At 46.2% G+C, this 12,841-nt stretch overlaps 1 protein-coding gene across 1 annotated transcript in view; it reads right to left on the reverse strand.

Annotated features, from left to right (window-relative positions):
* The window catches only part of BAZ1B (bromodomain adjacent to zinc finger domain 1B), an 88,363-nt gene that overhangs the window by 24,960 nt on the left and 50,562 nt on the right, over positions 1–12,841 (reverse strand). The window contains 2 exon segments of the mRNA XM_038375520.2: positions 1,529–1,640; positions 12,650–12,795. Coding sequence (XP_038231448.1) covers positions 1,529–1,640; positions 12,650–12,795 — 258 coding nt within the window.

Raw genomic sequence — 12,841 nt, forward strand, 5'->3', positions numbered from 1 at the left:
AAGAGCAGCTCAGATCTGCCTTACCTCAACAGGAGCAAACAACAACAGGTTTTGGCACCAAGCTCTGCTTGGAGGACTAAGTCAGCTGAGATCCTCTCTCTGTATTGGTGATGGTAGCCTTCTAGGTAGAGTCCCTACTAATAGGGGTGCTGAAGGAGTTGGATCTCTGGAAGGAGAGTCCCTTTATGGAATCGGAGGAGCATCTTTCTGAATCTGATGCTCTCCCCATGGATTGCTCCAGTAGGTACAACTTTAGGCATCAGTGACTTTGACGCTGTCAGTTCTGGTGGAAAAGACCAGCCTACAGGGCAATGGTCAAGGGCACCCAGCAGTTGATGGAATAAGCCTGTCACACGACAAGGACAGCTTGCAGCCAGAGAGGTTAGCCTCAGCTATTTGGTGGAATAGCACCTTGGTGATTAGTAGTAATCATCATACAAAGGAAAGAAAATATAAAAAATAAATGCGCTTCCAACAGGACAGGAAAGTGTCCATAAACTAAGTAACTAAACTAGTTAATACTAATTAACATTTATGAAGTGTTTCAATTGAAGGGTGCGGGGGGGGCACAACGTTCTATCTCTCTGTCACCAGCACCAACAGGGAACGAACAGGCAGTTGGGGCCACTCTGCTCCATGTGTTATCACTGCAGGAGGGTGGATGAGCACAAGGAAATGCAGGCACAAGCATGTCCCCAAAGGTCACTTTTGGTCAAAAGACTCCAATTTCACATGCACCACAAGTGGGAGCCACACAGGCTATTATAATTTAAGCAAGGTCACTTCTCAAACAAGGTCATGTGCATGGTATTAAAGACAGGATTAGTATTGTAGGTAGACAGACATGTTCTTAATGGACCAGAATAAATAAAGTGTTTTGGCTGGTGTACCAAAGAATGAGAATCACATAAAATTAAAACAAAAACAAAAAAACTATTTAAATCCAGCTTTTTTTAAATCTACTGATTTAAAATTCAGTCTTTCTAGCAGCAAGTCAAAGTCTTATTACCTCTTGGCTCATCTGTCTTTATTACCCACAATTACTAGTACTGTATGTTACACTTCCCAAGTATAGGATTGGTAAGCCACTAAACTAACTCAGCAACTGAACAGGACAACTGAAAAAGGAATAGCTGTAATCAGATGGTTATTACAAAGGGACCATCATACACTGAGAAGAAAAAAAAGCATTTGTTCAAACAAAAATATTACTGGATACTCCTATTGTGCCTAACTTCACTACAGAACCACAATACACGGAGTGTGTAAAACAGAATGGAATTGTCGCCTCCTTAAAGATGTTCATTTAACTTTCCACACTTCAATTTTTTCCACTGGAAATGATCTACAGCTCCCTTTAATACTAGATACTGGTCTTTATAAAACAGCAAGGTGGATCAGAACCCCATGTCTCTTATGAAGTTGAGACACCTCATTTCTGGGACCACACTAAATATTCCAGCAAATTTTACTGAACCCAGTTGTCTGGTTATGAGCACAAAAGTGCAGCTATGAGAAAGCATATTACCATAAGTTCTGTCCCTGTTTGGGTACAGTGGTCTCTATCGGAATGTCTGTAACATGCATGGATCTATGATGAGTGTTCACTCTGCCACCTGTAGCCATGTTCTTTCGCTTATCTGTAAAAAAGATTCACAGAAAATTAAAATGCAATCTCATTCATGGTCGCATCTGTCAGCTTTTTTACTTCAAAGCTATACTGACTAGTTAAAATGGTTATATCAGACTGCTGGTGGGGTAGTAAGACAGCAAAGGAGCCAAAATTGCTCAGTAAGCCTCATCACATATTTGGCCAGGGAGACCTATAATTTGCTTTCCATAAAGAAACTAAATCAATAGTGAATATGCATCTGTCAGTTACTATTCTAGTATTTACAAAGGTATCACTATGGCATTAAGGCACAGTACAAGAAAGAAATAACACCTTTTACAATTTTACAAAAGGCTCTTCTCAGTATATATTGATCATATACTCCATCTAGTGCTCGGAAGTACAAATACATTCCTTACAATGTACAAATCTGAGTCTTTCCTTTCCAACTGAACTCCAGTGTAATTCCATTGAAATAAATAAAAGGTCAGTGAATGTTTATGACCAAATATTTAATAATCTCAAGTATGTATGTATGGATGTGCATGCTATGAAAATATATTCACCAATTCCATCAGTCACACAAAGAATCCTTGCCTATGCGCTTTATAGGTGAAGTATACAAGCCAAGCAATTAATGACATTTCCCTCCCTTCCCAACCCTCAAGTGTCTCAGGGAATGCTCTCTTCCTGTTGTTGTGAATTCACAATAGAATTCAGCATTCATGCTGTTCACATGGGGATATATGCCAAAAAAGGAGTTACACTTTGGTGAGAAGAGGTAACTAAGGGTATGTCTACACAGCAATATAAGCCTAGGGTGGGTTGGACTCAAGTCAGCTGACCCGTGTCAGGGAACCCGGGGCTTGAGCGTCTACACAGCATTTTAACCCCAGGTTAAGGATTTTTGGATCCATGCTCAAACCTAGGGCTCTGGCGTCCACACTGTAATGCACAGATGCCAAGTACCCCTATCCCAGAGTGGCTAGTGACATTCTAGCCCTTTGAATGTGTTTCACTGTGGGAAAATGCTACTACCCACCCTGTTTCTTAACTGTGAGGTGCTACTGATGGAACTCAGGTGGCATAAGGAGCACATAATGGCATAATTAGTTTCTTTGGTGGCTGTCTCAGTAGAAGGACTGCAAATGGAGAAGGCTTTATACTAACTACCATCTAACCCGAGAACTGGGCTCTTCAGCTCTAGGCTGAGTCACATTGGCAGGAAAAAACCCTGTGTGCATCTGTCTGAGAATAATTAGTACATCAACCTCCAGGGCTGTCAAACTATTAAAATGAAACATTGCAAGTCTTAATTTTTAAAATGGGATGTTCAGTGAAGGTCTTTTTGTTTGATTGGCTTTTTATTTATTTTTGTCAGTTTTAAGTTTGACATAAAATGTAGGTTTCAAAGGAAAAAACACCCCTCCCCCCACACAGCCTGGCTGCTGCCAGCTGCAGAGAGGTGAAGGGCTTCCCCAGGACTTAGGGTGCAGTGTGCTCCAGCACCTCATGGGGTTCCCTTAGCCCTGCCTCTACCGCACCCAGGGAGGTAGGGATAACGGAACCTGGGAGGCTGTGGGGAAGTTTTGGGGCTGGCTCCCACTCACTGACCTTACAGTGCATGCTGTCCAGGTTCCTATGCACACGCAGCCCCAGGAAGGACAGGGTCACAAGAGAATGGAACAAAGACCAAACAGCTGCCCTGTAGGGAGGGGGAGTGGCCAGAGTGTTGGGGGATCATCCCTCCCCTGGCTGTGCTGAGCCGGGAGCTCTGCTGCTCCCCCTTCCTGCAGGGCAGCAGCTTCATCCCCGCTCTGCTCTCTGGCCCTCCCCGCACTCCCTGGGGCTGTGTGTGTAGGGGTGCCTGGGCAACAAGCACCAAAATCTGGCTGTGCTCTTATGACCAGAAAGCAGCTCTTTGCAAAAAGCTTCTTCTGATAGGTCTCCACTGAAAACCTTGCAGGCTCCCTGGTAGTGTGCTTGCAGACCAGTGTTCAGCAGACAATAGGTTAATGCTCATCTGAACTGCTACAGTTTGCAAAGGGAGGTGTGATTTCTACTGCAATAGACTGCTCCACAGATTGTTCAGATAGAGAGTCGCCCCAAAGAACTCTGGGATACGTGTATACGACTTCCGAGACCCGAGACAAGCTGGGGCCATGTGCACACAGGAAAGCAATAGGGCTTGAATCTTATGTCCCAGCTTAACACTAGCTTGGACCCTCCAGCCCTGCATTGTCCTGGGACCCTAGGTTTGAGCCCTAGGTTAACACAATTGGTGAGGGGACGCAAGGGGGAGATTAGGCTTACACTGCTATGTTGATATACCTGAAGGTACATCTACACTGTAATAAAAAATCTGCAGCCCTGAGTCTGAGCCCAGGTCAATTGACTTGGGTTTGCAGGCATGGGCTGCAGGGCTAAAATTGCCATGCAGACTTCCAGCTCAGGTTGTAACCCGGGCTCTGAGACCCACCCATCTTGCAGGCTTTCAGTCAGAGCATGTACAACATGTGTTATAGCCCCACACCTCAAGCCCCAAAAGCCCAAGTCAGCTGACCCTGGCCAGCCATGGCCATGCCGCAGGTCTTTTACTGCAGTGTAGATATACCATAGGGCTATTTTGTTATAGGAAAATCCACTTCAACACATGGATTGCATGTCACTTGTTAGACAGAGTGTTAGGTGGTAGAGAGCAATATCAGGCACAAATTCTCTACATCAGACTTTAGGCGTTACATGTAATCTTTAAGAAGAGCAAACCAATTAATTTAGGACCTTTTTGAAGACGTAACACATGCATTCTAGTAGTTTCCCAGGGAAATGAAGCAGTGAACATTTAAGGGAGGGAAGAGTCCATGGAATAACTATCCTCATTTGCGGAGGACTAGAGGAAACAGACAGAATTGCTCTGCACAACTGCCCCTCCAACCAAGCATTGCTGTTAGAGGAATAAGCCACTTCCATAGCAAACCCAGCATCTACCAACCCATAAACAAGTACTGAATGACTGAAATTCAGTTGAAGTTGGCAGAGGATACTTGATTCCCAGGGAAATGGAAGCACCTTCATTTCAGTGTTGCCCTCCAATCCCCTTTTACAGCATCACTGGTGAGGATGATACCATCTCTGATTAGCCTGAAAGCAAATGGCAGCTCTCCCTCCACCTTCACGTGAGGGAACCAGACCCTCTGAAGTAGCCACCTCTGCACAGTGGCTGCCACTAGGCAATGGCCAGTCCAACTGTGGCTATTTTAAGGAGTCCCAAATACTTACCTTCAAGCTATCAAAAGGAACCGAGAGGGGTATAGGCCAGGGATGGCCAAACCGTGAATCGCGAGCCACACGTGGCTCTTTTACAGTATGAGTGCAGCTTGCAGAGGTCCCTCCCTCAACAGGCTTGGTGGGGGGAGCTCTGGGCTTCTGCCTTGTAGAAGGGTGGTTGATCTTGGGCTTCTGCTCATCAGGAGGGGGTTCTTGGGGCTTCAGTCCTGTGTGGGACGCCTGCCAGGGCTTGGGGTTTCAGCCCCACTCTTACTGAAGCCCTGAGCCCCAGCAGGTGTGCCCTACCAGGCTGAAGCCCTGAGCTCCGGCAAATGTGCCTGGCTCTCGAGCTTCTGAAGATTACCACACGCGGCTCGGAGGGTCAGTAAGTTTGGCCACCCTCGGAACAGACAATTGTATATGGAGACCTGAAGCAGTAGCCCCAGGTTCTCTTCAGTTAGGGCAATTGCAGGAAAGGCTCTATAGCTACAGGGCCCAAAACCCTTGTTTTTGGTTTCATTTAGAATCTTGGCAGTTGCAGACTACCTTTATCTTGTTTCTTTTCTGTTAGAGTGCTTTTATGTAGCAGATTACTTACCACACAGTCTATGTGGTTCTGAGAGATTTGTTGTAGTCAGTGTGGATCTCACTGTATGTGCACATGCACCGCATATGCCCTGTGCTGCCTCATACTCCTGTACGAGGCAAGGGTGACTGTGGCCCTCTTCCAGTTCCCTTGCAATTCAAAGCCCATGCTCCTGAGAGCTCTGAAAAGAGTGGCTGGAGGCCAGGTTGTGGGATCCACAATAGCTGGTTTTTTTGAAATGTTGTATTGTAGGATAACCAATCAATGTGAATCCCACTGTAGGTGATTGGCAAGAAGAATGATCTAGATGGTGGGAATGAGGCATGCCTACAGGATTAGATAAATAAAGATCGCAGTACTGCCCTCCCAACCGTGGCATCAGACCAACCAGCCACGGCAAGAATGAAATGTGTAACAAGTCAGTGGATTATGTACTTCAATTGCTATTTCTGCAAATCTCAGAGACTGGCATGTCTCTAAAGCAGAACGAAGTACTCCATGAGAGCACAGGCAGCATTTGTTGACATTTGGAGGGAAGAGGCTTACTGATTACAGGTAGAGATAATCTAAGTGGATAATGCAGTGTCTCTGTGACGAGATGGTTGGACCTTCCAATGTGTCATTAAAGCCACAAAGACAAAAAATGCATAAAAGGTTTGGTCCTGCTACAGTAATATAGAGCAAGGCTCTGAAAAACCGCCCTAAGTATATAAGCTTCTTCTCTCTGCATGTTGCATGGGGCTCTGGGAAGAAGACTGGTAGATCAATTGATTAGATTAAACACTTGATACCACCTTAAGGATGAGTTTTAAGATGCAGTCTTAAAACCACTTTGTTCTTGTGAAAGGATTTGTACGGAGGACCAGCCATGAGGGCATGGAACTCACTGACCCACGCTGAAGTGATGGCAACAAGTAGTCCACCTTAATGGGAAGATGATGTATCTAACAGTCTGATAATGACTCAGAGGCTCCATAAGTTTCAGGAGAACAATGTTGAGATGCCACATAGGAGTAAAAAAGAAAAGGAGTACTTGTGGCACCTTAGAGACTAACAAAATTTATTTGAGCATGTAGCTCACGAAAGCTTATGCTCAAATAAATTTGTTAGTCTCTAAGGTGCCACAAGTACTCCTTTTCTTTTTTGGAAATACAGACTAACACGGCTGCTACTCTGAAACATATAGGAGTAGAGTTTCTGACAGGTGGGTAAGTACGCAGGAAGCCTGTGAGGAGTCTCAGTACTAGGTCTGATGTACAAAGAGCAAGTATGACCGTACTGGAGTGTACATGCAGTGTTGCTGTAGCTGTGTCAGTCCCAGGATATTAGAGACGCAAGGTGGGTGAGGTATTGTGGTATGACATCATTACTGCTGCAAGGTGGACTTGGAGAGAATTAAATGCCAATCAACTTTGTTTCAAGTGCAGCATATCATGGAGGACCTTTGGTACTGGAGCCTCAACTGGGTCTAGATTATATTGGATTGCCCATATGGACAATTAACAATATAACAATATGGACAATTGTTTCCATTTGAAAAGTATGTCTTCCTAGTAGATGGCTTCCTGCTCTGAAGGAGAATTTCTTGAACCTGTTGAGAAGTCTGTCATGCTAAGCCAGCCAACAACCAAACAGTCAGGTGCACTCAGACCTGCAGTCCTTGGAATATCTGGCAGCGAAGCTGGGATCTCACATCCACGCAGACAGAGACAGATAGGAGGCAGAATGGAAGTGTGAATGAGGTCTGATGCCAAAATAGCCTCTACCAATAAAGAGCTATTTATGATCAGCATGGTTTTTTCCCACCAGGTGATTGCCTGGGGACCAGGGTAATTGGGGGAAAAGCTGTACAGGAGGCCTGAAGTCTACTAGAGCAGGAAGGCATCTGGTGAACAGCCCAGGCTCGTGCACTCTCTGGAGCAGAAGTTTGGGCACTTAGTGCTGTCCTGTCTGGAAAATGGATCTATTGTGAGAGCCCTCAACTGGTGAAATATTGGCTTTATGGTGGACATCTGCGGTGTCCACTCAAGTGCCTGCATGCCTGTGTAAGAAGCCCAGTTGCTGCTGGCTTCTAGAATGTGCAGAGTCAATGGGACTATCCCACGGGGATACCACCAAGTCCATAGTTTGATGGCTTCCTGACACACAGGAGATGAGAGCACATCCCTGCTTGTTTACGTAGTTCACTGTGGACATGTTGTCCATTAAGATCTGCATGGGCTGCAGGGCTCTGCAGTGCAGGAACACCACACAGACTAGCCAGATGGCCCCGAGTTCCCGGACATTGACATGCAGCTTCAAACCGTACTGGGACCAGGTTCCTTGCATCTAAAGATAGTTCAGATGGGCACCCCAATCTGTCCCTGAAGCATCTGCTATGAGTCATTGTAGGGAAGGGGGTCAAGAAGGAGAACTTTCAAAATGTTCTCCAGGTCCAGCCATCAAGTTCTTGTAGGACCTTGGGAGGGATTATGACTCTTGATAAAGTGATGCTTGGATGCCTAGCAGCCCCAGACCTGGCATCTGAGATGTGTCCTTAGGGCACCCATTACTGACTTTCCATATGCTGATGACTGTGCCCTCCTCACGCACACCAAAGGTCAGACTTTGGAGACAGTCGAGCACTTTTGCTACCTGGGTAGCCAACTTTCTCAAAACGCAAAAAAACAACTGTGAGATCCAGTGTGCAAGTGTTTCCGTTGGGAAATTGCTCCAAAGCGTTTTCATGAACCGTGACCTACCGCAGGACACCAAGATTCAGGTCTACAAGACAACGGTTATTCCTATACTTCTTTATGGATGCTTTATTGACTGCACCTCAAGAGTCTGGAGAGGTACCACCAACAATGCCTCTGGAAGATCCTTTGTGTCCAGTGAGAAGATTGCTGCACTAACATCAGCATCCTCAATGAAGCCAATGGTGGGGAGGGGAGGAGAGAAGCTCAGTGGTTTGAGCATTGGCCTGCTAAACCCAGAGTTGTCAAGTTCAATCCTTGAGGGGGCCACTTAGAGATCTGGGGCAAAAATTGGGGACTGGTCCTGCTTTGAGCAGGGGATTGGACTAGATGACCTCTTGAGGTTCCTTCCAACCCTGACATTCTATGATTCAACGTCACCAGCATTGAAGCAATGATCCTAATGCACCAACTCCGCTGGGCTGGACATTGTGTACAGATGCCAAACTCTTGCCTCCCAAAACAAGTCCTCTACTCTCAGCTCACCCATGGTCAGAGATCCTGTGGTGGTCAGAGAAAACACTAAAAAAGACACAATGAAAGCATCTCAAGAAAACTGATGTGGACATCACAAGCTGGGAGCAGCAAGCCACCAACCGACCCCAATTGGGCTACATCCTCCATCAGGCAGTGGCCCACTTTGAGAAGCGCCTTGCCCTCAAAAGCTGAATAAAGAGAGAAGGAAGGGAAAAAAAAAATTCTCCCAGCAGGCAGCTGGCCTGCCAGGAAATGTCTGTACCTACTGCGGGCAGATCTGTGGTTCCAGAATTGGACTCGAGTCATCTCAGGACCCATATGTAAATCCATGGTAGAGATCATCCTCGAATGGAGGGATCATTGCCGATGATGACACCGCAATTAAACACCTGTAGCCGGCCCATGTCAGTTGATTCAGGCTTTCAGGGCTCTGGTTGCAGGGCTATAAAAAACTGCAGTGGACGTGTTTGGGCTTAGGCTGGAGCCTGGGCTGTGGGACTCAGAGGGAGAAGGTCCCATAGTCCAGCTCCAGCACAAGCCTGAATACATACACCACAGTTTCACAGCCCTGCAGTCTGAGTCAGCTGACACGGGCCAGCTACGGGTGTTTAATTGCACTGTAGACATACACCTGACATGTAAGCTCTCCCTGAGAGAGTTCATAGGCACTCTGATCAACTATCTGCATGGCTGTTACAGGCTATTTCTTGTAGTTCACAAGGAGTTCTAATTGGGAGAGCAGGTAAAATATGTATTCCAGAGCTGTTAACATCTCCTGCTGCAACCTATCCCTGATCGGCCAGTCATCTCACTATAGGTATATATGGATTCCCTTGCTCCCTAAGAGTTCTGCCACCTCTGCCAGGGATTTTGTGAACACTGTTGTGGAGAATTCAAAGGGCAATACCCTGGATTGGTAACGGTTGGGTTCCACTTGGACTCTTGGGTACTTCCCATGGCCCAGATAGAGAGCAGTATAGAAGTATGCAGATGCATCACACAAGTAGAGAGCCATGAACCAGCCATGAGCATAAACATATGGAATGACAGAGGCAAGAGTTGTCATCCTGAAATGGCATATGTATTCATTGAGTCTTCTCAGGTCTAGGACAGAACAAAGACCCCTTTTTTTCTTCTTCAGGATAAGGAAATACTGGGAGCAGAAGCCCCTTCCCCTGAAATCTGGTGGCAGCTCCTCAGCCTCCTAGACGATGCAGCAAGACCACTTCTGCCTGTAGCAGGCTCTCCTGAGAGGAGTCCCTGAAGAGGGCGGGGGAAGCCAGGGGCAATGGCCTCTAAAACCAATTTGTACAATGTTATGGCAGATCACCCGTGGTGGAATGGGGTGAGATGGCTTCTGAAAAAGTCATGCTCTCTGAAATGGATCTGGTGAGGCTCCTGACAATCCTGTCAAATTTGCTGATAGACTGAGGAGCGAAATACATTGCCAAGGAAGAAGGAGTTGGGTGACTCCTGTCATACTTTAGCTTTTTATTGGCATGGCACTCAGGTTGCTTGGAATGACAGCAAGGTGTTTGTGGTCTTGACTGGGATTGAGGATGGTACAGCATGAGGCTGGGGTGACAGTCCCCAGGGAGCCTTTGAGTCTTCAAAAGAGCATGAAGTGCTGTCTGTTTGCTCCCTAAATTCCATGCCTTCAAAGGGCTGGTCCCCAATCATGTACCTCGGAGGATGCCCAATACTTGAGTCAGGATGTTCTGTGCATTGTCACTGCCATGGCCATAGATCTGACCATAATGTTGGAAATGTCAATTGCCACCAACTGGCCTACCTTTTTTACTTCCCTGGGTGCCTTCCTGTTGTCACACAGGAGTTTTAAGAGAAAGGGCATCGCTATCACAGCTCAAAAAATAATTTGCCTCTTGCAGTTGCAGAAAAGCAGAGGAGTAAGTAGATAGAGCCTTTTTGGGGTCTTTGTCTTTAGGGGCATTCTGTTTTACTGTAGATTTTTCCTGTACCTTTGAGACAGATAAGGAGCCCTGGTTAGGGCGGGCAAAGAAGTATTCAAACCCTGTCTGAGGGATTGAGTACTGCTTCTCTACCCATTTTACAGTGGGTGTTATTGTGGCAGGCACCTACCACAGGGCCTTTGCCTGGTCATTTATGAGGAGGGCGACTGTGGCTGGACTGAGAGTTGTCAAAATATAAACTTATATTTTTTCAATATGATCAACGTCCGTCTTTCCGGGATCTAAGTAATTCTCATAGGAGCTCTTGGAATTACTTGAAGTAATCTGAAAGGAGTGATGATAATGAGATGCATCCAACGAAGTGAGCTGTAGCTCACGAAAGCTTATGCTAAAATAATTTGTTAGTCTCTAAGGTGCCACAAGTACTCCTTTTCTTTTTGCAGATACAGGCTAAGACGGTTGCTACTCAAACTTGAAGTAATCGGGTTCCAGTATTGTGTTTCAGGATATCACCTCACCAGGTGATGAAGATGAGACGTCTTTTGCTCATGACACAGGACCTTGCTGTTGCTCTGCCCCCAGTTCTGTCTTCCTTGTAGTCTGGCATAGGCAGTCTGACCAGACATGGTGGTGGCAAGAGCGACCTCTTCCTCAAATACGGTGGAGACCAGGCTTATAGAGGTGCGTGATGGTGGACACAGCAAGTCCAATAGGGCGATGGTGATAAGACATAAGTGCACAGTTGACTTATTGATACTGGCTAGTCCAATGCCATTCTTCACAAGAAGCAGCAATTGAGACCTGCAGAGAGAGATGACATGCCTTTGTGGTGTTGACCACAGATCTCCAAGTAGAGGGTTCTCTGCTTGAAGGCAGTGAACATGTTTGACAGATGAGGTTGATTCCTGCTCTCCAAGGGTGGTGCTGGGAGACATGGAGTTCTTGTCACTGGAGCATGCATCAGCTCCTATGACAGTCCTGGCTCTTCCAGAAACATCTTCAGTTGTAGGCCATCGAGGGATGCATCGCCAGAACTAGAGTTGGTGCTGGAGGAGAGAGTCTGTGCCACAGGCTCCTCCCTATCACTAGTACTAAATACCATGAGGGGCTTTATGGTTTTATCCCAAGGCTTTAGGGGGTCCATCCTTGTGAGAAGACACTGAGCTCTTCCTAGTGTCTCTGCTTGTATGTTCACAGCAGTCCCTCTCAGAGCTGCACTTTGGTACCAGAGACGCTGATAGTGTCTGCAGCGCTGGTTGAGTCTACTTTGGTGAGGAGGCCAGTCTTTTTTCTGTGCCATTTTCTCTGTACTGGTCTTTGGGATCCCTTGTCTGCTACTTGGAGCTCTTCTCAGAATCAAAGAGATCTTCATAAATTGCTCCAGAAATGAAGCTTCAAACCATGCTTTTCATGACTTACGTGTTCTTGTGGCAAATTAAAGGCACACCAAACATCTGCTCAGTATTTGGGATTCTTGCTCCCTCACTCTCCCACATCTGTTTTTCAACAGATTCAGTGCACTGCAGGATGGGCAAGGCTTGAAGCATGAAGGTTTTGAATCCAGCATGCTCAGAAGCCCTGGGCAGGGGAGTGTCTGACCATGACTATTCAGTCAAGATTAGTCACTATCATTCTCAGCCTCTGTCGTCAGTGGATCAGAAAAGTGCTGAAGGTTTTGTGCAGAGTTTGAGAAAGTTTAACAAAGCAAAGAATTAGTGGGTTGGACACATGCCAGGTTCCACCTGACTGCCACAAGAGTTAAGAGGGAACTGAAGACAGATCATGGCTCCCCCTCAGATGGGAGAATAAGGAGCACGAGGTACTAGCACAACCCTTGACAATTCTATTCAAAAGACTCCAATCTCACGCACAAGACTCATGCACATCTATAGTGGGATCCACACTGACACTCTTGAAGAACAGCACCTTTACTGGTCTGTTACATGGTCATACATTTGCCAATCCATCCCCAACTCCAGCTAGTAACAAAGAGGATCCATTACTGAAAAGATGATACGCAAGAGAAATTGGCTGATCTTACCCATTGGGTAGTAATCATCATCATCATCATCATCTATCACCTCCTCCTTCTTCTGGAAGTGACGGATGAATCTGTAGTCTATACTGTCATGTACCCAGCCCTTCTCAATGAACAAGCCAGGAACCTCATCTGAAAACAGCCAGTACCTGTAAAGAGCATAGACATCACTGCAGGAACCACAGGAGGACAAGA

This window comes from Dermochelys coriacea, chromosome 17 (genome assembly GCF_009764565.3).
Source record: "Dermochelys coriacea isolate rDerCor1 chromosome 17, rDerCor1.pri.v4, whole genome shotgun sequence".
NCBI lineage: Eukaryota > Metazoa > Chordata > Testudines > Dermochelyidae > Dermochelys > Dermochelys coriacea.